Genomic DNA, 27,597 nt, shown 5'->3' with positions numbered 1-27,597 from the left:
CATGTATCTCTGGGAAATTGCAGAACACGGATGTAAGCTGCTTGGAGTGAAAAATGCAGATCCCATATAGCATCAGGTCTTACCCTCCGTGTTTTTTGACTCTCCTTCACTCAGATATCTTTCTTGTGTTACAAAAACGTTTTACAGGTTAGCTCATCCACTTACCTTCCTAGCACTGCATCAGGATTTTTAAAGAGAAGGTCCTTTGGTAGTACAGCTACTTAAAAAAGCTTATAGGATACTCTCTGAATACAGTAACAGTTTTTTTCCCAGTTTAGAGATTTTATAGTCTTATATCGTATGTAAGATTTTGGCTTCTGGTGCGGCTTTTGAGCTTCATATTGTCCACTATATTTAAAAACACCATTAGACAGTTTTGCAATATCCAGTTCCATGTTTGGTAACATGGTATGTTACTGTATTTGGTAAAGAAATATTTTGTCATTATATAAACAATACTCTATCATGGAAAAATAAGTTAATATAAAGTCAGCTAAACACATTTTTTGTTGTTGTTTTCTTTTGTTTGCTAGTTAGAAGTTCAGTCCCCACCAGGTACAATAGCTGGGTACGTTGTACAGAACTGGGACCCTTTTCTGCCAAAGTTTACTATACAGAATCAAAGTAAAGAAGATGTACTAAAAGTAATTGGCCCATGTGCAACCTGTGGCTGTTTTGATGATGTTGACTTTGAGGTATGTTTTGTACAAGTGTTAACAATTTAAAGGTTTTACTACTTGGAATAAATTTCTCAGATGAGAGGGAGAGTGGGAGATACTTGAAGAAACCCTGAACAGAGTTTCTGATGTGAACAAAGTGCTTTGCCTTAGTCAAGAATCATAAAGGAATTTTTGGGTTTATCAACTCATTATCCAAATCAGAAGACTCCAGTGCATACTGTCTGAAATTTCAGTATACTCTGAAAAACAGTGCAAGTGGCTATCCTCTCTCTGCATAATGGAGAGGATATCTGTCCCCTGAGGGGACAGTGGTCCACAGCAGTGTGGCTAGGAGAGTATAAAAAACATGAGACAGGAAAAAACCCACAGCACTGTGAAAGAAAGACAAAACTGGCATAAACTTTCACAATTGCTTTCTCCCACTTTTTGTCAGCTCTAAAGATGCTGATGTTTCCAAACTTGAGACCCTTTCTTGTGTGCCACTCGTAAAGGGTTTTGACACTAATAGAACATTGCAGCAATAAGAATAAAAGGAGAACCTGACAACTATAGCATACTCTGCGTGTCAGGACAGAGTCATTAATTCTGTGGAGATGTCATCAGTGTGCACTTGATTTGTTTACATCTATGTCTGTTCCTGTTTTTTCTTTGTGCAGGTAAAAGCTCTCAATGAGATGACAACGATTGGCAAAATTTCCAAGTATTGGTCTGGATTTGTCAACAACATCTTTACCAACACTGCCAACTTTGGGATCCAGGTTCCTGTAGATCTTGATGTGAGGATCAAGGCAGTAATGATTGGTGCTTGTTTCCTCATTGTAAGTGTGCAAGGTGGAGAGGCAGACCCATAGAGACCTGCAGACCAGGGCCAAAGGGGCTCTTGCTGTCAGCTGAGAGCTACAAAATGCAAGTGCAGTGGAAAGCCAAACCCAATATCTAAAAGATAAATTAACTGAAAAACTTCTCATTTTTATGTTTTTGATTTTAAAAAAAGTGTTTAAATTTTTGTTTATTAAACAGTTTAGGTAATATTACACATGCAGTTCAGTATTTTGTATGTCAGGATCAAACCTCAACATATTTGTCAAACCTTCCAAACTCCCCCAAACCCCTTATCACGTTTGAACAAGTGTATGAACCAAAAGAAAAGTTATGTTGTTTCTAATGGTAATTTCAAACCAATTCAATAGTTCTGTTGAGTATTGCATGTAAGACCTTCAGGTCATATAAAAATTCCTACAAAAATTCTCTCATGAAGGTAATCGTAAGAATTATATGAGAAGGAGAATAGTCAGTGCTAGGGGTTAAGTTAAGTTGCATGTTTTCTAGAATTAGAAATTGATATTTGCTGTGTAGTTCTTTTGCCAATGTAACTGTGTTAACATGAAGTGGTTTCAAAATAATCTGTGATACTTACATCAGAGAATGTAAACCAAAATTACAATACTGTTTAAATTATTCACTGGAAAGTGTTTGCTTCAAAATTCCATCAACAATTCAGAAATTTTGCTTTTAGTAGAATAGAAATGACAGTTAAGATTTTTGGATTGTCCCCTCCAAAACTCCTGTTTCTCAGAGGCAGTGATAAAAAGTGATTGACTAATATAATTACTTAATGTAACAAAAGCCTACAAGTAAGACTTTTGATAGTAATTGTTGCATTTTTGTGCCTTCCATATCTAATTCACAGTTTGTTTATTTGTAGGACTTAATGTTCTTTGAAAACTCTTTGGATGGATTATAACAAGATGACAGAAACAATGAAATATGCAGAATGTGTTTCAGTAGGTAAAAATGAACATAAATTGATCTTCTTGCTTTGAAGACTTACACATTTCTAATTCTTTTTCATTTTCTTCCAGAAATCACTTGAGCTTTGGACATGATTTTGAACTGCAAAAATCCTTGTTCCTTATAGGAAAAGACAGGGAGCTAATGATTATGTTTATTAAAATATGTCTCATGTAAATAATAATTTCCCACTTACATTTTATATGTGCTGTAGCTTAACACATAATTTTCACACAGAGCACCATTGCTTTGGAACAGTGCTATTCTTTCTCTTTTGATGTTCCTGCATGGGAAATCATGAAAGATTAGATGAAGGCTTGCGGCATCACTGATGAAAGTCTATGTTTAGAGAAGCCTTTGATGTTTTGCAAGTGCTGGTACCAGCTACTAACCACATGAGGGTGTGTTTTGGGGGTTTTGCTTTTTTATAATTTTAGAAGTAATTTTCTGATTTGTTATTTAATTAACAGTAGCAAACTGATACTGAAAGTAGCAAATATAAAGACATACCCAATGGGAAGATCAAGATGTTACCTGTTTCACTGAGTGGAAGAAGGGAAGTTACATTTGCTAGTAAATTAATTTTGTGACAAAGATTGTTTTAATGAGTGGCAGCCAGAAATTCAGCTTCCAGCCCTAGACTTGGGAAGGTAAGCTTTATTCAGAAAATCTGGTATTCCACTATTTCCACTAAAGGCAGGCCATAGATAAAGTTTGAGAAATTGTCCTCTGTATGCTAGGGGCTCACAAATCACTTCCCTTTGTACTATGCAGTGTTAAGGATCTTTGCTGCCATCTACTCAAGGCTTTCCTTGAAAGGTTTTTTACTCTTTGTAATATCTGGTGGCTGATAATTTTTCATTCAGACTTGCTAATGGCCATCCTAGAACAGAATTACTCTTTTCCTTTGGCAAGCTCAAGTATTTTCTATGATGACTGCGCAGAAGGAGCTTTTTGTAGTTCAGCAGTTTTACACAGCTGTTCATTCCTGCAGTCACACGTCATCATACTGTTCCCAAACATTCCCACAAACAGGCTTTCGCTAATACAAACTTCCTTCGTAGGAACTGTATATATGCAGGACAAAACCAGTTTTTTTTGCTGTTTTTGCAAAGTGTTTGCTCTATGAACTTGCTTATGCCTCTCAAAAACTTCAGCAGGTCCTTCAAGAAGCAAACCAGTACCATAAAATATTGGTGGCAAACCAAATTGCTCTCATAGTTGCCAGTCAAGTTTCTAAGGGGAACATTTTTCAAATCACTAAAAATGCTGGAGATTTTTTTTTTTTTTTTTTACTTTCAACCAGTAATTCAGTTCTTGCAAACAACCAACACATCAACGGAAAGAGAGGAGATAATGAATAATTCATAAAAATGAAAAAGAGCTAAATTTATCAGGTGATTAATTCTCAACAAATATTTAGACTAATTTTAAATTAATGTTCGTGGATATGAATTCAAACACAGTGAAGTCAGGAAGTTGCAACTAACGTTCCCATAGTGAAATTAACTCAGGAATGCTTGTAGATTTAAACAGTATGTTTTAGATTATATACCACACTTAGGTATTTATACAGATTTACATATGTCTTGAAAATAATTGTGGTTAACAAGCTCTGACAATCATCATTATCTGTTAACCATTTCACTACTGGCTCTCGCTGTGACTCGCAGCAGTGCAATCAGGCTGCACGAGTTGGGAGCTCACAGAGAGCCACTACTGCCACCTTTCCCAGGAGGAAGCACCCTGTGAGCTTCGTGGGCAAGAAGCTCCCTCGTGTGGAAATTCAGGAATTTGCAGAGGAATACAGGATACTTTTTGCTATTCTCGCTGATCTCACACTGGTGTCGTTCTGTTAAACTCAGCTCCTGCACTCCTGACTGTAGACTCAGTAAAAGAACCAGACTTTTTTTTTTTTCTCTTTAAATCCCTTTGCCATCTTAGACAGCAGTCACTGTTATTGTAGCCCATTATCTTGGCTCTTGTGCACTGTTGCTGAGCTGTGTGTGTCTGAATGCTTGACTGTATTCAGTGCCTGTAAGATCAGCAGGATCCCCACCTATCTCCCACTTCTCTTCTGCAATTTCCAGTCTTCTTGTGGCCCTTTAAAAGCCAAAGACATTTCTGAAGCAAATGCGTCCGACCTCATTGAAGTCAACACAAAATAAGGTTTTATTTACCTGCAGGGCTGAATTTGGCTGTGAGTGTCTATGTATATACCTTGTAGGTAAGCAATATGTGCATATATTTTTTTAATGAATTGCAGCCAGATGATAATACTGGATTCCTCACACTTAGTGTCTTTGTTGCTGTTTTGTGTGTTAATACAAGGTTTTTTGCTGTAAAATGTGTATGTATATGAGTATGTTTGAATGCCTCTGTTTACACTGAGAGGCAGCTTCTGGGATATACAAGAACAGGGTTATCCCTTGGATAAAACAAGGAGTGGAGCTGGGATGACTCTTGCTGCTTAGAACTCCCTCGGCAGCGTGCTTACCTCTGTTCCACCCTTCAGCATCCTGGTAGAAATTCAGTGCTGTGCTGGTTTGGGCAAATTTGGAAATTAATTTCTGGGCAGGGAGCAGCGATAGGGGATACACATCATAAAGTCACCCCAAGACCAGTGCCAGCACTTTTCCAGCTGGGAGGTTCTTCATCTAAACCACAGCTGCCACACAAGGGCAAGTATCCATTCTCAGCAGAGTTTATGGAGTTCTGGATGATATTGCTATAGAAGAGCCAGTGTGTTCTAAGATCTTAACAACCTGCAGCTCTAATTTAACCCTTTCTTGTTAATAGCAATGTGTTTCATGTTATGGGAGCTATATATGCCCACCTTTCACGGTTCCCCCGTGGGCTAGGAGTGGCTCTCCAAAGAAGAATTCAGAATCCCCCAAAGGGTTACAGGTATTTTCTGAAGCAAATTCATGTCCTGGATATCATCTAGAAAGAAACATGATTGCTCTAATGAAACAGAAATTTTACTTAATGCGGCCAAGCAAATATTTTTGATCAGTAGCCAAACTGTAAATCTGTGTAGTTCACACTCCTTGTGTTCAGTAGATGGCAGCAACAGCTCATTATATTTACCTTTGCACACATCATAAGCTATACCCAGGACGCTGATTAAAGTTCAACATACCTTTAACCTCTAATTAAATTCTACTCTTAACTGAAGGACTTTATTTTCTGTGTCTGATATTAAACCTCTGCCATATGATACTGGGTTATGTTTATTGCCTATATTCACAGCTGAATTACTGGTTGTTTCATGAGATCCGGTCAGAGCATGGGCAGAATACAATCTACCACAAAGTGAGCTCCTCTGGTCGTCACCCAGCCTACTTTTTGCACCTGAAGCATCTCTCCAGCTTCTGCAGGTGGACAAAGGAGTAGCCCCAGCTCCAGGACACTTCTCACCTTCTGCAGAAACATAAAGTGCCATGTGTAAAGGAGATTGCTGTGTACTGGTGTCCATAGAAATGTAGGTTTCTGTGGGAAAAAGGTCATGTAATGATGGTCTATCACTATGTGCTGTACTGGGGCAGAGAGATGGAAATCCCCTGTAGTGCCACAAACCCAGGTGACACCAGCATGTGGGGAGGAGCTGGTTTGTCTGTGGGAAGATCAGACACTTCCTGTAAGAGTGAAGACACAGTCTCTGTAAGTTCTGAGATTGTTTGGTTGTCTGATAATTTGGTGAATGAAAAAGGGTATTTCTCTTTGTAGACTTTGCTGTGTGTATTGAAAAACTCTTTTTGTGTCAATTTGGTTATTTGTTTTAGGATTAGGAAATGATCCAAAATGCACATTTTCTAATAGAGTTGTCTGAGTGAAACTGTTTAGAAAAAAAAAGATGAAATTTCCTCCTCCTGATGCTCATCTTAGTTGTATTGGTTTCTTTTCAATTAGAATGGTATGTTCTATGTTAGAATCATAAATCCTAGTTTAATTCAAAGATCAACTTTAGGTGTTTTGATGTGCTTTTTTCTTGACTTAAAATGTCTCCCTTAGGAGGCAGAAACCACTTCAGCTCGTTAGGGAAAATTACCCCATATACTCTGAAAGGAGATTTGGGTTTCTTTGTGGGCTATGTGTTTTTTTTTTTCTAAAATCCTAGATCTTTTTCTAATCTTCATCTCACTTAGGAATAGCTTACTTAACGTGAAATCATAATTCAAGAATTCTCTTAGTCCTTGCCACAAGACAACATCTTATCCATGATTTGTCAGCATTTTACTACTTCAGTCCTCTGAAGTGAAGTGAACAAAATAATCTTGAAGGTAATAATAATTACTTTTCGAATGAGACAACCCAGGACAGTTACAGCTTTCTGCTTTCTTATGTATTTCTTAGTATTCTTGCAAAAGCACAAAAGATCAATGTTGAAAATTGATCTCAGTTCGCAATTAGGTCTTATCCCGGTCTCTCTTTGCAAAAACAGTACAGAGACTTCTCACCTCTCTTCTCACTTTAATTTTCTTCTGGAAAGGAAGCGTAAACATAGTTACTACAGCATTGCAGTAGGACTCAGAGGCCTGACCTCTTGTGCTCATACCTGGCAGACCTACCTGAAAGTTTACTGTATTAATGTACAGGGGAGTAGACAATACACCCAACATCAGGTCTCATAGACCATGGAGACACACACTGAGGTCCATGTTGGTGGGCTCTGTTTCCAGTGTGGAGTCCTGCAACTGGGTACAAAACTGCAGCACAGCTACTCACAAAGCTGCTTTGTCAGTCTTGATTTTGGCATAAGTTTATTTGCTGTGTTACATGGAGTAAATCTATCCTTCATTTAGTATCATGCTTCATGAGGAATAAATAAGTGAAGCAATCTTACATAGATCTAACTTCAGTGCTTTCTGAGGGTGCAGGTTCAGTTTTGTGTATTTCTTATTCTGTGGTCTCTGGCCAGAATATCCTTAAATCTGGATATTGGCAAGCAGATAAGCATGCAGACTGCAGAAGTGCTTAAAGCTAAGTGAGCACTTCGTGGGCTCTTATTTCTAAACAGCCCAGCACCTTGCAGGTTTAATCCTTGAAAAACTGTGTAGTAAAAGAAGTTGATAAGACATACAAGTTCTCACATAAAATTGTAATTGGGAGGAAAATCCCCACTTACTTGAGCAACCTTAATAATTCTGCTGCTTGTTTATCTAAAGTCAGAGTAAATGCTGACAGATTAGTGCTCTTCTCCGTCCCCTACAAGGGAAGTTGCACTTTAGATATGTTAGACTGGAAAACACAGAAGCTCACGTGACAAATTTTCCATGTTTAAGTTTCTGTAGGCCATTCATAGTATGTGTAAAAATGTTTTTATTCTGACATCTGGGTGAGTATTGAAGGGAAAATTACCTGAAAGTTATTTCATCAGGACTGATTAACTTGATGTGCTTTTGCACTTTAAGGTACTCATTTGAAGGACTTGTTTTTCTCTGTTCCAGTCGCATTAGGTAAGTGCTCTATTTCCATTGGTGATGTTTTGTATTAGAAAAACCCATACAAAACAACAACAAAATCACAAAAAGTCCTGCAAGCTTCTGTTGCAGACATTGCTCTATTGAGAAATACCTGTTTCTATCTAGAAATGACCCTGGGCATTTTCTCTTTCTGCCTCCTCCCCCCCCCCCTCCCCCCCCACCTTTTCACCTTTTCAGATCACAGAATGGTCTGGATTGGAAGAGACCTTAAATATCACTTAGTTCCACCTCCCTACCATGGACAGGGACACTTTTCACTAGAACATGTTACCCAAAGCCCTAAAGGAAATATCACAGTCCACGTGTCAAGATCCAGTATTGCTTCATAAGTCTTCTCTTAGTCATTTATGGTTTGCTTGTGGACTCTTGGGTGAATTTTGGACCAGGCTAATGGTTGGTTGCGTTTACTTTGTGCTTTGCTCAATAACTGCAAACAGTGAGTGAGATGATGTGAAAGTTTCAGGGCAATAAAATAAGGATGGGACACTAAATCTAGGCAGGACTGTAGAGAGAAGCCCTTGTGCAAACAGGCAGCATGCCTTTGGCAAATACTTTGCTTAGTAAGAACACAGAAACACCAATTGATACGCCAAGATCATCTGTGCCAGCAGGTGTAGCACCTAAATAAAGCACGTGCATGTGAGTCACAAAAACTTCAGTAAGGTGAAACTGCTTTTAGCTGCAGTGATTGGAACCAGTGGGACCAGGTGTTTTGTTCATGGTTTGTGTTTTTTCAACAGATGAACTTACCTCCTCCAATAAGTTTATGCTTTGGACTTCCATACAACCTGCTGTTGTCTTAGAGAAGTGTGGTTATACGGCTGGGGCATAAAAAAGATACATGCATGACCTGACTGACATGCTCATTTGAAACAGTCCCATAAAATGGTTTATTTCAACTACTGTGGTCTTCTGCAGTTCTCTCTTGCCAGTACTGTGTTTGAGTGGTATCATTGAACATGAGGTTTTAGTTGAACTGTCACATGCTGGGTCAGACCCTTGCCCCTGTCAAAAGGGAAGGGATAAATGGTTATGGAGCTTGGGAAGAGTCTGATGGAAACAAATCCCTGCAAAGTCAGGGTAACATGAGCTAAGGAAAGAGTATAGGAACAAAATTAGCATGGGATGGAGGAGGACACGGGGAGAATAAGATATTTCTAAGAGTAAATGAATGTTTTCAATCAGATGTGAAGTCTAATATGGTCTTTAAAAATATATTCTCAGTGGAAAAGAGCAATGGATCTTTGCTACAAAATAAGCACCTGCTTGGTGAAGTCATAATTCTTTACTGCATTGCTGATCTGTTCAAGCTTTAATGTTCTTTTTTCTTGTACTTCAGGAATATCACTGATAAGAGATGATTGAGAGAAAAAAAAGTGTAAGAAAATCTGCAGAGATGCAAAATGCCTCATGCAGCATTGATGTACTTAGCCCCATATATATTTATTACTACAAATATGTGTTAGCTTTCTTGGTGAACTTTTTAATCTCAAACAATTACAAAAAAAAAGATGTAGAAGTCTTTCCTGAAGCACATATATCATTGCAGATGTAGTAAAAAAAAAAATTCTAAAAGTGTCAGATTCCTCTCTCTTCCCATACCATCCCCAGATATTAAATTTTGTAAATAGTTTTGTTCAGTGTCTCTTTTATGAAGCAATGTCATCTTAAGTGCAGTCTTGGCTGATGTAGTAGGGTTTAGAGTTCCAGCACCTCAGTGAAGCACTAAAACCCCAGGGCTTCATTGAAAGCCTGATAAAACAAACCTTAGGTTTTGGATCTGGTCATAAGGCCTCCTGTCAGATGAGTCCAGTGTAATTGTAGGCAACTTTAACAGCAAGTATTTTATATTATTAGTTCACAGAGAATAACTAGAAATGTTGTAAAACATGTGTTCTGAAGCCATAGAAAACTGAATAATGCTAATATAGATCTAATTGGGCAGAAATCACATGCCCTGAAATTCTGGGAAAGATCACTGAAAGAGAATCACATAGAATAATTGTAAATACCAGTGTGAAAAAGACTTTTACTTCAATTTTGAAAACCTGCTTCAGGAACATACTGGTTCCAGAAACTTGCGGAGCATCCCTGCATAGACGTTGTCAGCCACCTTATCCCATCCAACTTGGAGAAGCTGCAAGTGCAGGGTGTTGGACCTCTCAGGATCAGGGGGCCATGGTCACAAAACTTGGTCCTGCAGCAGTGCAGGAGTATCTGAGCAGGGCTGGCTCCCGGAGTGTGTCCATGGGACGGTGTCCTCTGGCAGCACATGGCAAACCTGTCACAGCTGGAAGGGAAACTGCAGCCTGGCCGGGAGTTCCCATCAGCACAGGCAGCGTGGATGCATCCTACTGCTGCTGTGCCAGCAGAGACATGGTTAAGGGGAGAGGGGAAGAGAGGAGAGGGCATCTGTAACAACCTTATCAGTAACAACCAGCAGCTCAATTACGCTAAAAAATTGACTCAGATGGGAAATACAATTTATAATACCACATGATACAGCAACCAGGGAGAAAAACCTTCTGGGCTGGGAGTAACAAATCTGTAAAACTTGATTTAGGAAATAATAGGACTAAATGTGAACCTCCTGAAAGCTGTGCTAAGGATTTCTGGGAAATGGCCCTGGCCTGAGCGTGAGGCCATTGCTTTGATGAGCAATTTCTTCATATGTGATTATTCCACATCCCAGGTGATCAGTATTAGGTAAGAGTTTACAGTACCTGACATTGGTGACTAGGTCTTAATAGAGAACAGGGTTTATATCTGATGAAAATACTTTCCTTTTCCAATGTTTTCTCCTCTCCAACTTCCAAACCTCCCCAGATCCCCCAGCTGTCTTTGTGAGAAGCAGTGCCTGGTGTTGGGCTTCCTCAGTTTTCACTCTTAATTGAGCTATAAATTCACCTTATAAACTCTTGCAGATCTAGTAGTCCTTCTACATTTACAACTTTTTAATTATCTTCTTAATTAACGGAAGCCTCAAGGTCCCAGTACATTTTTATCAGACGAGTCTGTTATGAAATGCATTAACTTGGACTTCATTGGTTTTAATAACATCCTCTCCTCAGCCTGGTTCTGTGTATCGGTATTGCTCTATTTGTCCTAATGTTGATTAAAGAAGTGCCAGTGTATATCACAGCACAATGAAACCCAGCTTCTCCTTTATCAGCGGCTCCCAGACAAACCAAGGGTGCCTAATCAAGAACATAAGTTTAAGAGGCATTTTTTCATGCTGCTGAATTCAAATGCAATGCTAGTGTCCAAAAGATTACGATACCCTAAATGAAAGCAGGTGTGGGCCTGGGTGCTGCGTTACATTCTTTGCTGTGCTCAGAGAGGTGTGTCTGGTGAGGAGGGGCTACAGACAGTGGGCAAAGGGAGCAGAGGGGGACTCCTGCCCTGGAGTCAGAGGTACCCTGTGCACCACGGCAAAGGGCTGCTGCTTCCATGCTTCCTTGTTTTATGTACGTTTTCAAAGGCGAATGTCACCTCGAGGCCCGTGGTGTCCTGATATAACTGCTTCATATGATTCCAGGTCTACAGTGGTGCAGCAATATTGGCTCTAGAGAAGTTTGGCCAGTGAACCCCACCCACACACGGAATGTGCTTGTGAGAAGAGGCACTGGAGAAAGGGAGGCAGGGAGAGTTCAAGGACCACTAGCACATCACTGCTGCTGTATGATTCAGTGTCACCTGCAACAGTGCTTAAATGAAAAAACTTGGCTTTGCAAAAACCTTCAAACCCCTCCTTCCCCCCCCAAAAAACCCAAACACAGATAACTGAGCAGCCTGGGAATTCAGAGTGCCAGCCTTGACATACAGAGCTGGATATCTGGCTGGGGTGGAATTGTCCTGACTTGATTTTTTGGTGTATTTCATTAATTATGCCGGTATTATTTATACGTTTTAGGAACAAGTCATGCCTAGGAAAATATTCCCTGTAAGTATCTATTTGGAGTAGCAATATCCCTTTAGCAGAAAACAGGATTTGCACAAGCTGCATTTTAAACTGTTGGTACCACTGTTAATCCTAAATTCTGGAAACTGTAATGGGCTGTTTCTTTATGTCAACTTGTTCTTTTCCTCCCAATATCCCATTTTCTGACTGCAAAGTGGCTTATGGCAGTTCATCTACAGTGCTGACATTCAAAACCTTGTATGACTGGCAGCCGTAAAACTTTATTTAGCCTCCTCAGTCTGAGAAAGAAACTCCTTTGGCACAAAGACATTTAGTAGCAAAACCAAATGTGGGGTATGGCTTCCATTGTTGTTCAGTTTTTTCCCCTTGTGTTCTTGAGGAAAGACTGATGGTGATGGCTGACAGCTCTCTGCATGAATTGCTTTTCTTCTGTAAGTGATTATCATGATTGTTAGTGACAGCCCAGAGGGACATGTTGCTCCTCAGGATATGTAAAAATATAAGGAATGCTACTTTATGTGGTTTGGAACTCTTAACTGTCCACTGCTGCTATCTGGATGCTGAATTAGCTAGGACATTACAACACTAAACCCATGTTCACCTGGTTTCCCTCTCAAAGGAGAACCTAAACCTCATTTGTTAGACTGCAGGCTTGATGACTGATTTGATATTGTTAAATGAAATCAAATATGTGAACAGTACTGTTTACAATTTACAATTTTACAATTACAAAATTACAAATCTTTAATACAGAGATGATGTGTTAGCTGCTTCTTCTGGCTTCATGAATACATATTTTATTAAATTAGTGAAGGCCTAACTACCACAACAAAATGAGAGCTACACTGAGGCTCAGGGTGCCTGTCAAATGCTAGCAGGATGGAATCCATTTGCCCTAATTCCACATCAAAGAAATAATGCTAATACTAAGAATAGCAATTTATCTACTTTTTAAAATGTTTGGATTTAAACTGCCTTTTACTGCATGTACATTATGTCTGTCACACTGGTGGTGGGCTCATACTAGACTCATCATGCTGTATTAAAATGTAGATTTTGCATATTGGAACATTAGGTTATTTGCCTATCTGCTTTCAAAACCACTACTAGTTTGGGTATGACGTAGTATAAATGCAAAAAAAAGGAAATTATTCTGGATAAGATTCCTTAAATTTGAATAGTTAGGTTGGGGGCAGTCTTTTAGAATCTCAACTCTCCAAGCAAGTTCTAAATATTGTTAAAATTGTATCAGGTAATTATCACTTTGTCATCAAAAGTCCGGAGTAAAACAAATGCTGTAATTTCAGTATTAGAAAGTGGAATCACTTTTATTTGCAGCATAGGGCATGAGGGATCTCTCTGCCTAGTGCATGCACTGCAGCTAGAGAACAGATGAGTTTAAATCTATGTAACTACTTCAGACTCGTTACCTTTCCCCAAACTCATACATACATGCTAAATGTTCTGCTGAATCTTCTGTGTATTTAAATCACCTCAGCAGCATTGCTGAGGCCCACAGTCTTTAAGGCTAGGATAACCACTTGCACACATCAATACAGGACTAAGTACTGTCAGCTAAAGGAATTCCCAAGACTTGAACACTATTTGTTACAATTAAAGTTTTTCCCAAAATGTGCACAAGTGAAGGATGGGAAACACCAGATAAAAACCTGTACCCCATGGCTGGGGTTCCAGCTGGTGCAGCTGAGGAGTTTTTCCTGCCCTGCCACAGGAGGAGTCTTCTTTTCCTTTGTTCCTTCTTTCTTTCTCTGTTCCTCCTTTTTCTTTTGTTCTTTCTTTTAATTTATTTCCTGGTAGCCCCCTCAAGTTTGTGCCTCAAACCTCACATCCTATGTCTTTTCTATTAAGACAACAACTACTCTCAGCTTATCTTTCTCTGCATCTCCCATGTCTGCTTGCTGTTCCAGGTTTGCTTTCCAGATCACAAACACTGGAGAAGAGAGTCTTTTGTGGGATTGTGTCCACAGGCACAGAAAGCAACCCCCCCAGTAACCACTTTTATTTCCTTTAGTAGTGCAAACAGTGCCGTTCCTGAGGTTAAATGCGGTTAAACAGAGTTTGAGGTGCACAAAGGCTGTTTGCTCTCATGTACAGCCCTGAGTGAACTTCCTCCCATGTCCCCTCACACAGATGTACTGCCTGAGCACTGAGGGAAAAGGAGCTGGTTAGGTGATGTTAGCAAGGAAGATGAGAGCTGCTTTTGTCAGCTCCAGGTTACTGGACACCTCTGTGTGAGAAGCTGGTGGAGGAACTGGTCCCACTTCTGGTATTGGGCACCACAGGATCAGATGAGGAGTCAATGTCAGGAGCATGAGAAGTTAAAGCAGTGGAAAGTAATGTTCTGAATATACAGACCATAAGCAACATACCTAGAAAATGGGGTCAAGAATCTACAATTAATGTTTCTTTTCAGGTAAATGGGCTTAAAAGAATAAATTCTAGGAGCATGATCATTTTCTTATTTCTCTTGAAACAATTCCAACTTCTTTTCTAAATGTTTTAGGCATTCCCCTGCTGGTTAAATCTGCTCACTGGAGAAAATAAAAAGGTATTGACCATTTCAACCCCCTGATCTAACAGAAAAGCACTGACTGTCAGTTACAACATCAGTGATCCTAGCTGGACAAGAAAAGAACTGGAACATTATTTGATATGGGCAAGACTGATAAATTACTTAGTATTTTGTGAATCACAGCATCTTTTTTTTCTACCACTGCAGGTGAATTGAGGTTTTTTTTTTCTACTGATAGATGCCTGAAAGGAAGAGATATGCTGCTATCTTTGTTCTCTTTGATAGGACAATGATATTCTCATCTAAGAACTAACATGCGTCCCTATGTCAAAAAGTCATGTTTTCTGGGCAATACAATTTGAATTTCAGTGTATGAGTCTGAACCAAGCTAAATATAACTATGCTGTATTGCTTTAAAAAAGAAGGGTGGTATCAAAAACTGCCATGTATTTCTAATTTCCCAACCATGTCAAAAAATTCTATACCTGTTTCTTAAGAGATGTTTAAAACCTGTTTCTTGGTGTCTGTTACTAATCCTCTTAGTGGATTCAGTGCAGATGTCTGGGAAAATGCTAGTCAGCTTTAGATTAGATTCTTCTGTACCTGAGGAAACAAGCAAAATAAAATCCCCAAATCCCTGTCCTATCTGGTGTTCAGGTGAAATCCAGTGCAGGGCTAGAATAATAGTTTGGCGTTTTTCTGGTTTGGTTTTGTTTATGGAAAATTCAGTATTGAAATGGAGAGCTTATTTTGGGAGGTAGAAGACAAAGACTACAAAGTATGTAAAGCTACAAGGTGACCTGCGCTTAATTTGTCCTCTTTTGTTAAGGATTCAGATTGAGTCCCCAGTCTTGGTTTTCGTGCATGCACCCAGTTACTGTGATCAGATTTGTGTGATTTACATGAAATACAGTTTCCTTTGAAGAGGCATACGTGGACACCAGCAGCTCGAGTCTGATGTATGTGAATGTACAGAAGAGGGTGCAGAAGATCTGTTCATGAGAGCTGTTAATCAGGGAGTGAGCCAACTGGCTCCAAGTCTTTTGTTTCCCAAACAATTCAGTATTGTATTTTCTTGTTCCTGTAACTACGGAGTCCATGTAAATATATTATTTCCCCTGACGTCCTGCCTTACAAGCAAGGTAAAATTGTTCCAAATACATTTATTCTCCTTTCAGGGTGGACATAGAACTTGGCGTTATCACCTGAGTGTAACCTGATGGCCTGTAACTAAAAAGCAGAAATTAATTAATTAATTAATTAATTTAAAAAGGACTGAATGGGCATGGATGAAATGGAAAAGGTAAATGTCACGAAGAGCAAAGCTTTGGAAATGCCGGTGTTTCTCGGCAGGGCTGGCAGCAGCAGTTTTCCTGCCCGCAGCCCCGCCCTGCTCTCGCTCCGCGCCCCGCAGCGCTGGGTGTTCCCGAAGGGCACGGCGGGGGCACGGGCACGGCGGGGCACGGGCACGGCGGGGGCACGGGCACGGCGGGGCACGGGCACGGCGGGGCACGGGCACGGCGGGGGCGGGGGCACGGGCACGGCGGGGGCACGGGAACGGCGGGGCACGGGCACGGCGGGGCACGGGCACGGCGGGGCACGGGCACGGCGGGGCACGGGTACGGGTACGGTGGGGCACGGGCACGGCGGGGCACGGGTACGGGTACGGTGGGGCACGGGTACGGCGGGGGCGGGGGCACGGGCACGGGCACGGGCACGGCGGGGGCACGGGTACGGGTACGGTGGGGCACGGGTACGGCGGGGGCACGGGCACGGCGGGGCACGGGTACGGTGGGGGCACGGCGGACAGCGGAGCCGCGGCTTGGGAACGGCACATGCGGCTGCTGGGGCTTTAAGCGTCCTTAACGACCAGGATTCCTTCCAGGCGGTGCTGTCAGGTATCCCGGCGTTTTCCTCACAGGGGTGCCTAATGACCGGCAGGGCTGTGGTAGGGGCCTGACGAGCAGAAGCCCCACGTTTTCCGGGTGGGGAGTGCGGGTTAAGTTAGAATATATCTCTTTAGAGAAATAACTCGCTTGCAGAGAGTGGATTAAGGGGAGGTGCTGATGGCCGGGCTGTCCCGGGAGAGCCCCGCCGCGGTCCTGTCCCCAGCAGAGCAGAGCGGCATTAGCGCTGATGTCCCCTCGTCTGAGCGAGGCTGATACTCTGCGTGTGACCTGGCTGTGCGGCTGCCAGGTGCTGGCGCTCCCAGGTCTCAGGAGAAAAGGCAGTATAAGGGGACGGGGTACCCTACTACATCAGAACAAAAAAAAAAAAAAAAAAAAAAAAAAAAAAAAAAAAAAAAAAAAAAAAAAAAAAAAATTCCTTCTCTGAATAATGTTTTGTTAACATTAGACAATAATAAACTGTTTAATTAGATCAACTAGTTGATCTTTAAGCATACTGTTTCTCCAGCAGTCAAGGTTAAAATCCAGTGGCTGAATAGTCTAATATAATGCAATGTCAAAAAAGAAAAAGCCACAAAGGGGAAATAATGCATGCCTCCTGGCTATTTGGTTTCTTGTTTTTTTAATATTACAATGTCTTGGAAAGGGCCTGGCTTGTTGTTTATATGGCACTAAGCATGTTTGTGCTGGGGGGCTTACATTAATATGCTCTTGGCACTTTAGTGAGATGGATAAAAAATGAAACTTACTTGTCACGCTAGTATTCTGTTTTTCTGATAAAAAGCAGAAGCTCTATAGTTAACATAATTATGACATGTTTGACTTACTTGCAGGATATCTAGTGACATGCATCAGGGTGAGGGACATGTAGCTGTGTTACGTAGTTCTGAAAATGAGAAAGTGACTGAAAAGAAACATGGACATTCATAAAAAAAGGAACTATCTAGGGATGAAATGAGGGCTGAACTTTGTAAAATCTTTATTGCTTTTTTATTATAGAGCGTATCAACCCTTTCTAAATCCTAGACTGTACAGGCTTGTATGTGTGGTTCTAGGGACAATGGAAGATTCTGGACTACTACAAAGCCTTTCTTTTAAATAAATCATATCGTTCTGTCTCTACTCTCCCTTTATTAAAGGGCTTAGTTGTAATTCTCAGTATTTTGCTGAAGTTCACGTAGCTGGAACATCTCACAGTATAAGCTGATCTTTTGCTAGTTCAATTAACATTTTTTATTCTTCTATAGTTTGTGGTAATTCCTGCATACAGGGACTACATTTTATCCTACTACATTCTACATACTACCCTATGGCCAGAATCCAATTAAAGTATATGAAAAAGGATGGTGATTTTATTAGTAGAGTTAGTAAAGCAGAAGAAAATGTATATTAAAAAAGGAATGTTTAAGAGCAACTGAACCAGCTGCTCTTAAAGAGGATGTTCTGTAGGATTTGGAGAGTGAGTTAGTTCCATGACAGCCCAGAAACATAGACATCACCCTGTGAGACCTGCTTTTACTCAAAGAGTGAAAAACAGGAAGGGATTGCTTTCAGTTTCATTTCCCTTCCCAGTTTTGAATAACCATCTTCACTGAACTGAAGTAGTTAGAAGAATCATAAAAGACAAAATCTATTGGTAATTTAACTTGAACTGGATTATTTTTAAAGAACAACTAGGTTTATTTTTTATTTTAAAGCTTTCAATACTCTTAAAAAGGAGAGCCTACACCATTCTTTTTTACACTTTCACTCTTGGATCTCCTGACTGTTTTGGATCTGTTGCTGTTGTCTTGCTTCACTCCTTACCCCAGAGAAAGAAATAACTCTCAAGGTTTATGCTGGTATCAGTAAGTTGGGGTTTTTTTGGTTTTGTGGTGGGTGGTTGTTTTTTGGGGTTTTTTTTTGGGGGGGGTGGGGGTTCCTTTTTTTTTTTTTATTTTTTTTTTGTGGGCTGTGTTGTTTGGGGTTTGTTTTCTTTCTTTTTTTTTTTTTTTTTTTAATTCCTTTCAGCAACCACCCTTTGTTATCCTGTGAAGGCAAAAACTGGATATGTGATATTTAATAGTAGCACTAGAGAAGTGGAATAGCTTAAAGAACTGAGTAGGTGGTAGCATGGCTACATGGCTGCTCCAGGGTTTACCCGAGCAGGTTTTGTGGTCAACATCAATACATTGAACCAGCTGCCCTTAAATTACTGCAGTAAACTGTTAATCTGAATTACAGGATGTTTCCGAATGGCTGTGCAGTGGAATCTTGCACATCCCAATGCTTTCCTCTGAGTTGAGGATGATTTCAGGATACTTAAAGCACGAATGCAGGCATAGAAAATTCAGACTTATGTGGTGGTGGAGACGTAGCCTAGATGGAAGCTGAGATATTTAAGGTTATTTTACCTTGTATTTGTAATTTAGCTTTCCCCTACAGTTTAGAGAGGTAAATATCTTTTATCAATAATAGAGAACTGAATAGCTCTTGTGTGAAATTATATATTTAAAAAATCATGAGATAAAAATGTTCTTTTGCAGAAAAACTACAAGCAGATTTACGACAATGCAAGGTGAGTGAAATATAACCAAAATGTCAACTTTTGCTAACATCAAAGACAGCATATTCAAGCAATATTAGCTTAGCTATTAGCGTACCTTCTAATTATATGAAATATGTATGAATGTTTTAAGCTGAAATTATTTACATTTTAAAATTGAATATTTTACAAAACATAGAGCTTACATTTTCAGATCTTGATTTCTGAAGTTCAGTAAAAAAATTAAATTAGTAACCTTGAAATTCATGTTATTTCTGCTTACAAACTGAAGCTGGTAAATGTTTTTAAATCCATAACCCTCTCCATCTGCTGGTGTGGCATTAGTCAAAGAAGTTGGGAGAAAAGGTTTTACACAGAGGGGAATGGCTCGTTGCCATGTTCTGGAGGGCAGACTGTCAGTTCCTGGCAATGCTTTGAATTCAAGCCTCTTCCTACATAGCAATGAACAAAGACGTCTTTGGTCCAGGCAGAGTGAACTGACCCTGTTAGAGCAGGGCTTGGACTAGATGATCTCAGGATGTCCTTTCTAAGCTGAATGATTCTGTGACCTCTTCATGACATCTTGTGCAGTACCTGCCTTTTTTCTGTGCTTTAAGGACCAGAACTCCATTAAGTTTTACTGATGTTTAATACATACATTGTTCATAAATACGATCTTGATGTATATTTTTGCTGTACAGAAAACAGCTCTCTAGTTTCGTTCTGTGTATACTCTGGAAAAGGAGGCAGTGCTGGGGATCTTCCACGCAGGGTAGGAGGAAATGATCCATACTCAGTGTGTATGTCCCATTCTTCCAGGACCTCAACCTGCCACAGCACCTGGAATGCCCTATGGCTCCCCACAGCAGGTCCCTGGGACATACCAAGGTAGGTGGGAAGGTAGGTTACAGATCTGTGACACCATTAGGAAATAAGCACAGGGAATATGTGGTACAAGGGGGATCATCTCTGATTTACTTTTCTGCTATTAATTCTATAGAGTTCCTTTTAATGTCTGTTTTGCTGAAAAGTAATTTCTTTCCTTTTGGGTGCTCCATGTTGAGCAGTACCAATAGTGGTAGGAGTTAAAAATATCAGGTGTTCCTTGGTGGTCACTGTGGGGAGTTTGCTAGGAGGTGTTACTGATTGCAAGTAATGTGTGGCAGGTTTTTACGGATGATCAGATTTTTTAATTATCATGTTATTTCAGTATTTCACTTTATTTTTCTTTAGAAATCCAGAACTGAAGAAAGAATTGTTTTCCTCTTGCAGTTCTGTGTGTATTCTCTTCCTGTTTCATGCTCTGTTGCTTTACTTTGCAGGTGGTCATACCTTACATTTTCCCTCACTTGCTCTGTCCTGTCTCATTTCCTGCTCCACTTCAAAGTGCAGCACTCCTGAACAGCATCTCTCATTCTGGCAGTGACTGCTTTCTGAAGATCCAAATCACAATAAATATCTAAAAATCAGGCTCAAAGCATAAGTCAGAGGTAAAAAGCAAAATGTTTGGCCTAAGTTACTGCGCTGTTCATAAGTTAAGGCCTGTGCATCTTGGCACAAGGCACTCTGAGGTTTGTAAAGTAAACTTGCAAACTTGTAAGTAAAGTGGGCAATGAGCACTCATTGCTTGTGCCATGGAGGTTGCAGGAGCATTGTTACTTTGAGTAATTGTATGTGCATGCACTTGCACACAATAGCAGTAGGTAGATTGAGTGCAAAGCCCGTGCTCAGACATAAAAGTGATTTTGAATTCCCAAAGGGTGGATTCTTCTCTGGGGTGGGCGATGTGGCCACCTATGAGTTTTAAGCCACAGCTGTTTACAGGACCTGAGGTACAGGCCTGTTTATGGTTACAGCCTGATCTTTCATGTGCAGTGGTCCATTTGTTGTAATGTGATGTGAAATTTGGTGCTGAGCTGGTATGGTCTGTAGGTCCACAAGTCATCTGGTTTGAAAACTATAGATGACTTTTGCTAAAAGGACATTTCCTTTCACAAAAGTAGAAGGTATAATTCCAGGAAAACTTTATCTTAAAATTCCTCATTTACTCAACTGACAGCTTGTGTAAATGCCAATGCTTTTCATGTAATTTAAAGTATTCTGTCTTCTCTAGTTAGAAATATACTTTATTTATTTATTTCTGTTTTTTGAATTGACTCTCTTGTGTGAATGAAATTTCTTCTGTATTCAAGAATGATGCATTTATTTATTTATTTGGTTTGGTTTTGTCTGAGGCATCAGAACCTCTCATGGCAGTGTAACTCCCTTCCTGAAAGTTATTGTATTCGTAACTGAAATATATAAGGGATAAGGATGTCCATAGTTCAAACAGTGAATAAATTACTCTTTTGAAGATTTGTGGGACAATTCTTTTCCAATATCTAACTTTCATAACTATATCTCTCTTACCGTACTAAATGTCACAGGTGCAGGGAACTATGGATTCCAGGCACAGCCCATGGGAGTCCCAGGTGGATTTGTTGTTCCACCTGTCCAGAATCAGCCCACCATGGACAGGGCATTTTGGATGCCTATTCCTCCTTCTATTCCCAACTGCCCTCCTGGCTTGGAATACCTCACACAGGTACCTGCACCCTTCCTCCTTCCCCAGAGATCAGGTATTCTGCTCTGGGAAGCAGCCTGCATCCATGAAATAGCTAAATAAAGCATCTGGCTGTGTTGCAGCTGCAAGGGTTGCTGCTTGTGGGCTGCTGAGTGAAGCCTTTTGTAACATCTGAATGCAGAGATATCTGTTACAGGTGTAGCACTTGTTCATGAGTACTTTCCTGCCAAATAGGATGCTAAAGGATGAGGGACACAGGGCTATCATACATCCTTCCCATTTCTGAAAGTACTGTTTGTGAGATGTAATGCCATTTGTCAAGGTGTGTAGAATAAATACCTATAATATTGTCAACTGTAGTACATTAGAGGCACTTAATTTTCCACATGATGCTTTCTTTACACCTCAATATTGTTAGTAGAGGTGCAAGTAAGACTTTTACAGCATAGAGAATGCTAATAGCAAAATAAGAATTGTTTCCATATTACTGAATATGTCTTTGTACCATAAAATACGGTTCATCTCAGCACTGGAAAGATTAATACTGATGTATTGCTTCCAGTTTTTCAAACTGCTGGAAAAAAAAAAAAGGCAAAAGAAAAAAAGAAGTACTGGTGAGGAGAGGCTGATTTCCCCCTGAATTTCCCTCAGAGCTGAGAAGTAACTGAGCTTCTGCTCTAAAATGTCTCCATTTCGTGCTTTTGTCTGTATGGAGGCTCTGGGACATGATGTCAGAGCTCTGTCAGGCTCTGAGTCCTGAAAGGAACATGTGAACATTAGCCCTGTGCACTTGTAACCAGACCAGTTTGGGTTCAGCTCCCCCCATCAGCTCCAGTGCTCTGGAACACTCTTCTGCTAAACTGGCAGAGGACAGGAGGGGAGTGAGCTATTTTCATAGCTTAACTGGTAGATAATCTGCCTCTGGACAGTGTATTGATCAATACATTTTTATCCTAAAATGAAACAGCAGCAGTTCTTAAAAGTACATTTTGTCTTGCGACTTGTTAACTGTTTATTCTGTTTAATTCTTCAACCATGAGCAGATTGACCAGGTTTTAATTCATCAGCAACTTGAACTTCTTGAGAGTAAGTACAAAGTATTTAAGTCTAATAATCCCAAGAACAATAAAGTTTAGACTTTCTTTGATGCTGTGTTTTTAAGGTGGTCACCACCTTTGTCCTTCTTTCCTCTGTTACCTGTCTCAATTCCTGCAGAAGTCATGGAAGAGAGGAAGGAGAAAATAGAAGGGAAGATTTTCAATGGGTTCTATATCCCAAAAGATACACAGCAATGCAACTGAATAATCTTGGTTATAGGTGCTATAGTTGATACGTAGCTAATTATGGATGAAGTCACACATTTCCAATGTTACCTGTTAACTATGATTCCTACTCTCCTCTCTTCCTTATTAAAGTTCTTATTTTCTGTCCTGTCATATCCCACCTAATTCCATGGACTGGCACGTGGCTTTGATCCCGTTTACAGGCAATCCTGCTGTTTTAGCACACTGAATAGCTTTTCTTCTGCTCCCCTCATCCTGTGCTTTAAGAATATCCAAGTTTATATTATCAGTGTCTTTCAAATAGAAGAAATAAAATGGACCATACATCCCAGCTGACCCCTAATGTTGCTGCTGCATTTTTCTTTTCAGTTCTTTCTAAAATTTAAAAGAGCGCTTTCATTTGTTATAGAAACCAATTAAAATTTCTGTCCTGGCTGTTGTTGCTTTTGATGTGTGCTGCTGTAAATCTTGCCTGAGAAGGTTTTTCATGGCTTTCTTATTCTGAATGTATTTGTGCCCTTTTCTGTCTTCACCCCCAAATTCACAACTCTCTTTAACATCCATTCAGTTCTTCCCTGAGAATGTTCCCTGCTGTGTTATTGGTAATGGTGGTGCTTGCTCAGGCAGCACACTGGGGACTAATGGGAATCTCTGTGCTCTTTCTGCATGTCCTTGTTCGTCATGGATTCTTCTCTCTGAACTTCTCCATCAGTCTTCACTGCTTGAGAGTCCTTTCCTGTCATTTCCCCTTGCCAGCAGCTGCCTCTGACAGACTTTGAGCAAGGCTTGTCTTCCCAAAGGACAGCTGCAGAGTTAGCAGGGAGTGTCTGATCAAACACTCCTAGGAATTTAGAAGGTTTTTTCCTGTTTTTCAGTTGTGACTGGCCTTGAAGTAAACAACAAATATGAACTCAAGAATGCACTGGGGCAAAGGGTGTACTTTGCAGCAGAGGACACAGACTGCCTTACCAGGAATTGCTGTGGGCCATCACGGCCCTTCACCATCCGGATTACAGACAACCTGGGCCACGAGGTGATAATGCTGCAGAGACCTCTCCGCTGTTCCATGTGCTGCTGCCCCTGCTGTTTACAGGAGGTGAGTTGCTGCCTCTCACTGCCTTCCTTCTCGTGGGACAGGGACCTCCTGTGCAGTTTTAAGGTGGGGTTGTCTTGAATCAGGAGGTGAGGTGAAGCGAGTCAAGTTTTTCCAGTAAGGTGTGGGAAGAGAGATCTGTGGGATTTGTGGATGAGGTCCTTGGTCTAGGAAGAAGCAAGTGTGCTGCAACACTTGGACTCACTGGCCAATTCTGACTGCAGTAATGAAAAAGCTGATTGAACAGCCTGTGAGAGAGCTTGTGGCTGGTGCTGAAATCTGCACTGGAGATGGACTTGGTATGGAAGAGTAAGGCAACGGTTTTCATAAAATAACAGCTAGAGTTTTCATTTTACAGCTCTGAAAGCTATAGTGACATTCAACACAGGAGATCATGAGGTTTTTTTCATATTAACCTAATTCTGGAATGATGCAACTTCTGAGACTGCTCATAGCTCCTGCTGAGGCATTTGCAGTAGCAGCACTCCATAATGCCTTCACTGAATGCTTTTGGGATGCTCACTGCCTTTCTTTCACTGAATTTTGAGCTTTATATTGTAGATGCATAGTTTGTGTGCTCCACAGCCTGAGGAGTCTCTTACTGTTTTCTTGAAGGCAAAAGTTGAATAAGAGGTCTGCAATCTGAGTGTAGTCTTCTGAAAACACTCACAGAAAAATGCACTGAAAGGCCAAACTGTTGCAGAAAAATAAACTGTGTTTCATTTGTATGGTGTGGGTTTTGTTTCAAAAGCATATGGAAGAATGAACATTCACTTGAAGATTTTCTTTTTCCCGTGAAGCTGGAAGTCCAGGCACCTCCAGGAAAAACAATTGGTTATGTTGTCCAGAACTGGCATGTCTGCCTGCCAAAGTTTACCATTCAAGATGAGAAAAGAATGGATATACTGAAAATTACTGGCCCATGTGTTGTGTGCAGGTGTTGTGAGGATGTTAATTTTGAGGTAGGCAATGTAAAAATTGTTTGCATGTATCTGTTTTCAGATAGTAGTTTGATATTAGCTTGTTTCTTGACTTACTACCTGTCAGCTGAACTATAGTATATATTAAGTAATGTTAAGTATATTAGGTAATTGCTACATCATCTTTTAATGCTGGTGTAATCAAATCACTTCTCTAGATACCTAAATTACTCTAGATAAACCAGACAAACTTCCAGAAATGATGTGTTAAAGCCACTCCTCAGTGATCACTGAGAATAATTCCCTGTTAATTTAAATCAATTAAAATATTTAGCAGCAAAATCTTTTTGAATCTGTTACGCCAGGCTCTAAGAAAAATATAGTCAGCTATATCAGGTATTTATTAAAATGACTTCCTACAGCCAGTTCTTTAATCATTTAACAATCATTAGATGAACTAGTAAATTAACATAATTTAGACCGGAAATACCGAGTTGAATGACTGAAGAGTTACAACTTTCCTTTTAAAATAATATTGGTTAATGCAACAGTGTTTTTGTGGACATTATGTAGAAGATATCCTAGGCTACAATTTAATGTTTAAAATGATGTTGCAAATAGTTACTACAGCAAATTTGTATCATTTATTTTGGAAACTAGTCTTTCACATGACCCGGAAGACTGGATCTAACTTTAGAAAACATAAGTTGCCACAGGGCTAATCTCTGCTTTTGACCAGAAGAATGTAATTTGTTTAATTTTCACTTGAGCAGCTCCTGATACATGGCAGGAGAAACTAATTCACTCTCTTGCCCAAAAGACAGCACTTTCAGCAGACTGTGTGCATGTGGGTGCTGTATCCCAGCACCATCAAGGAATTGAACTTCCCAGTCAGTTCAGAATCAAGTTCATGGCTCTAATACTTAAGACTGACTTTCTGATAGTCTGATTGCCTTTTGGTACAAACCCTTGCAGTCAATAACTGTATTAATTCAAATAACAGTCTGAAGCTTTTTAATGGATTTGGGAATATTATGAATGCCAGGTTTGATGATGCTTTTTAAAAATTTTATGTTAACCTATAGGTGAAGTCTGTGGATGAGACTTGTACTGTTGGGAAGATTTCTAAGCAGTGGACTGGGCTTGTGCAGGAAATGTTTACAGACACAGATAACTTTGGAATCTCATTCCCAATGGACCTTGATGTGAAAATGAAAGCTGTCATGATTGGTGCTTGCTTCCTTATTGTAAGTCACTTATCCACTAATACATGAATATAAACTAACTTCTTCATCTATGTGTTTAAATTGTGCTGGTAAAGGAGTCGGTTTTGAGTTCCTTCAAGTGGGTGACAGCTTGTGAACTTCTGTGTGTAAAAATGACCACAAAAGGCAACACAGAATTATTTTAGACAGTAAGCTTATTCTAGACTATATAAAGCGCTAATTGTATTTAAGAAGTTTCATATTTGGTGGGACTGAAAAAGGGAAAAGGGAAGACCTCTTACAGACTCATTAGCAGATGAAAGCAAGTTTATGGATGTGAAACCAGAAAAATACAGCTCAGCAATAGTCAAGAGACCCATCCAAAGCCTAAGCAGCCCGCTGGACTGGTGGACAGCTGAATGCTGCAGCCACTGCCTCCCGGCTGTCCTTGGAAGCATGAGAAGCACTGAGTGAGCAGGATCAATGCTCTCAGAGCAGTAATTTCCAAATGGAGGGACTACTGTGGAGGCTAAGAACTTGTCAGAGCACTTCTCAGCGGCACTCAGGCTGTCAGCAGTGCAGTGCAGCTCACTTTCCTCTTTAACAGCAGTGTGCAACACTGTTTCCACCTATCTGTGCAATTCTGCATCAAGGTACCTTTTCAAAACATGCTCTGCTTCTGTGCTTGCTGGGCTGCAGAGGGGCAGGAAAGGGGCATGTGAAGCACCTTGAGTTTGGAAAGGTCTTACCAGCCTCTGACAGCCCTGTGCCTGGACAAGGTTTTGTTTAGCTGCGTGTGTGTTCCTGTGCTACCAAGTGTATCAAGTGCAGCATTAGCAAGTGTGAGCAACCCAGGCTTTCAGGCACAGAAATGGAGCTCCCGCCTGTAAACTAAAAATAATCATTATTGTGATGGACTCCAGTCTGAGGTAAAATGAGAGGGAATGAGTCAGATTGAACAAAGGGCAGAAATCCTCAGTAAAGGAAGCACAGCTTTGGCTAGTAATAAATTAAAAGTTTCCATGTTGGTCTTTCACCATCTTTCTGTCTCTGTGGGTGTCCCATTCTGAGAGATCCAGGTGGTGAGGGCATGGCAAATGTGCCTGTACCTTCTTCTCACCCTCTGAGGTTTCTTAGAGGAAGGTGTACATCTTGCAGTGCAGCCAGGGGATCTCTGAACTAAGAACCACATTTAAGAATTATTTGTTTTGTTTGCTTTTTTTTTATCTCCTTAGGACTTCATGTTTTTTGAGCATTATAATTAAGCATCAGTGAGCAGGAGTTTGGTCATGAAATCTAGAGGTTCTATATAGAAGGAAGAAGAACATGGATCTCCCAACTTTCCAATGAATTGCAGAGCTCCAGTAAGAATAAGAGAAATGTGCATGTTATAGTTACATTTCTATAAGCTAAAAGCTTTATGGTCTTTTTTAGATTTTTTTAATCTGGTGAAATAATTTGTAGTATTCAAATAAGGACTCTTTATCTGTATAAATCAATAGTGTGATTTAGAGAAATATATAGCAACCTTTTTTTCCCCAAGAACTCTGTAATTTTAAAGTAACTAATGGTAGTAGTTATTTGTAGCTACTATAATAATACTTTGATTCCTAAAAAAGAGGACTACTTCTATATTCAATATTAGTAATAACCTAAGCATAATAAAGAGATACTGATGTTTTCCTGGGTA

At 40.2% G+C, this 27,597-nt stretch overlaps 2 protein-coding genes across 12 annotated transcripts in view; both read left to right on the top strand.

Annotated features, from left to right (window-relative positions):
• Window positions 1-4,764, top strand: part of PLSCR5 (phospholipid scramblase family member 5) — a 74,321-nt gene extending 69,557 nt beyond the window's left edge. For 4 of the 5 annotated variants that reach the window (XM_048314539.1, XM_048314538.1, XM_048314537.1 and 1 more), the window contains 4 exons: window positions 534-695; window positions 1,337-1,498; window positions 2,386-2,464; window positions 2,543-4,764. In XM_048314539.1, the coding sequence (XP_048170496.1) occupies window positions 534-695; window positions 1,337-1,498; window positions 2,386-2,424 (363 nt within the window). In that variant the 3' untranslated portion in view covers window positions 2,425-2,464; window positions 2,543-4,764. The remainder of the gene's footprint in view (window positions 1-533; window positions 696-1,336; window positions 1,499-2,385; window positions 2,465-2,542) is intronic. The other variant, XM_048314541.1, reaches the window with a different exon arrangement.
• Window positions 2,440-27,597, top strand: PLSCR1 (phospholipid scramblase 1). Of its 7 annotated transcripts, none has more exons than XM_048314531.1 (10): window positions 16,217-16,310; window positions 18,017-18,166; window positions 18,845-18,876; window positions 19,663-19,743; window positions 21,270-21,427; window positions 22,450-22,492; window positions 23,565-23,785; window positions 24,583-24,744; window positions 25,788-25,949; window positions 27,143-27,597. In XM_048314531.1, the coding sequence occupies exons 3-10, from the start codon at window positions 18,870-18,872 to the stop codon at window positions 27,170-27,172; spliced, it is 864 nt and encodes a 287-aa protein (XP_048170488.1). In that variant the 5' UTR covers window positions 16,217-16,310; window positions 18,017-18,166; window positions 18,845-18,869; the 3' UTR covers window positions 27,173-27,597. The 7 variants fall into 7 exon arrangements, with proteins under 7 accessions (XP_048170493.1, XP_048170490.1, XP_048170488.1 ...); XM_048314535.1 differs by lacking the exon at window positions 16,217-16,310 and adding an exon at window positions 20,166-20,333 and having other exon boundaries at window positions 16,752-18,166; window positions 19,663-19,731; XM_048314533.1 differs by lacking the exon at window positions 18,017-18,166 and having other exon boundaries at window positions 16,186-16,310.

The sequence above is a fragment of the Corvus hawaiiensis genome, chromosome 10, assembly GCF_020740725.1.
Source record: "Corvus hawaiiensis isolate bCorHaw1 chromosome 10, bCorHaw1.pri.cur, whole genome shotgun sequence".
Lineage (NCBI taxonomy): Eukaryota > Metazoa > Chordata > Aves > Passeriformes > Corvidae > Corvus > Corvus hawaiiensis.
The sequence above is the reverse complement of the archived record's forward strand: the minus strand, read 5'-3'. Positions and strand labels throughout refer to the sequence as shown.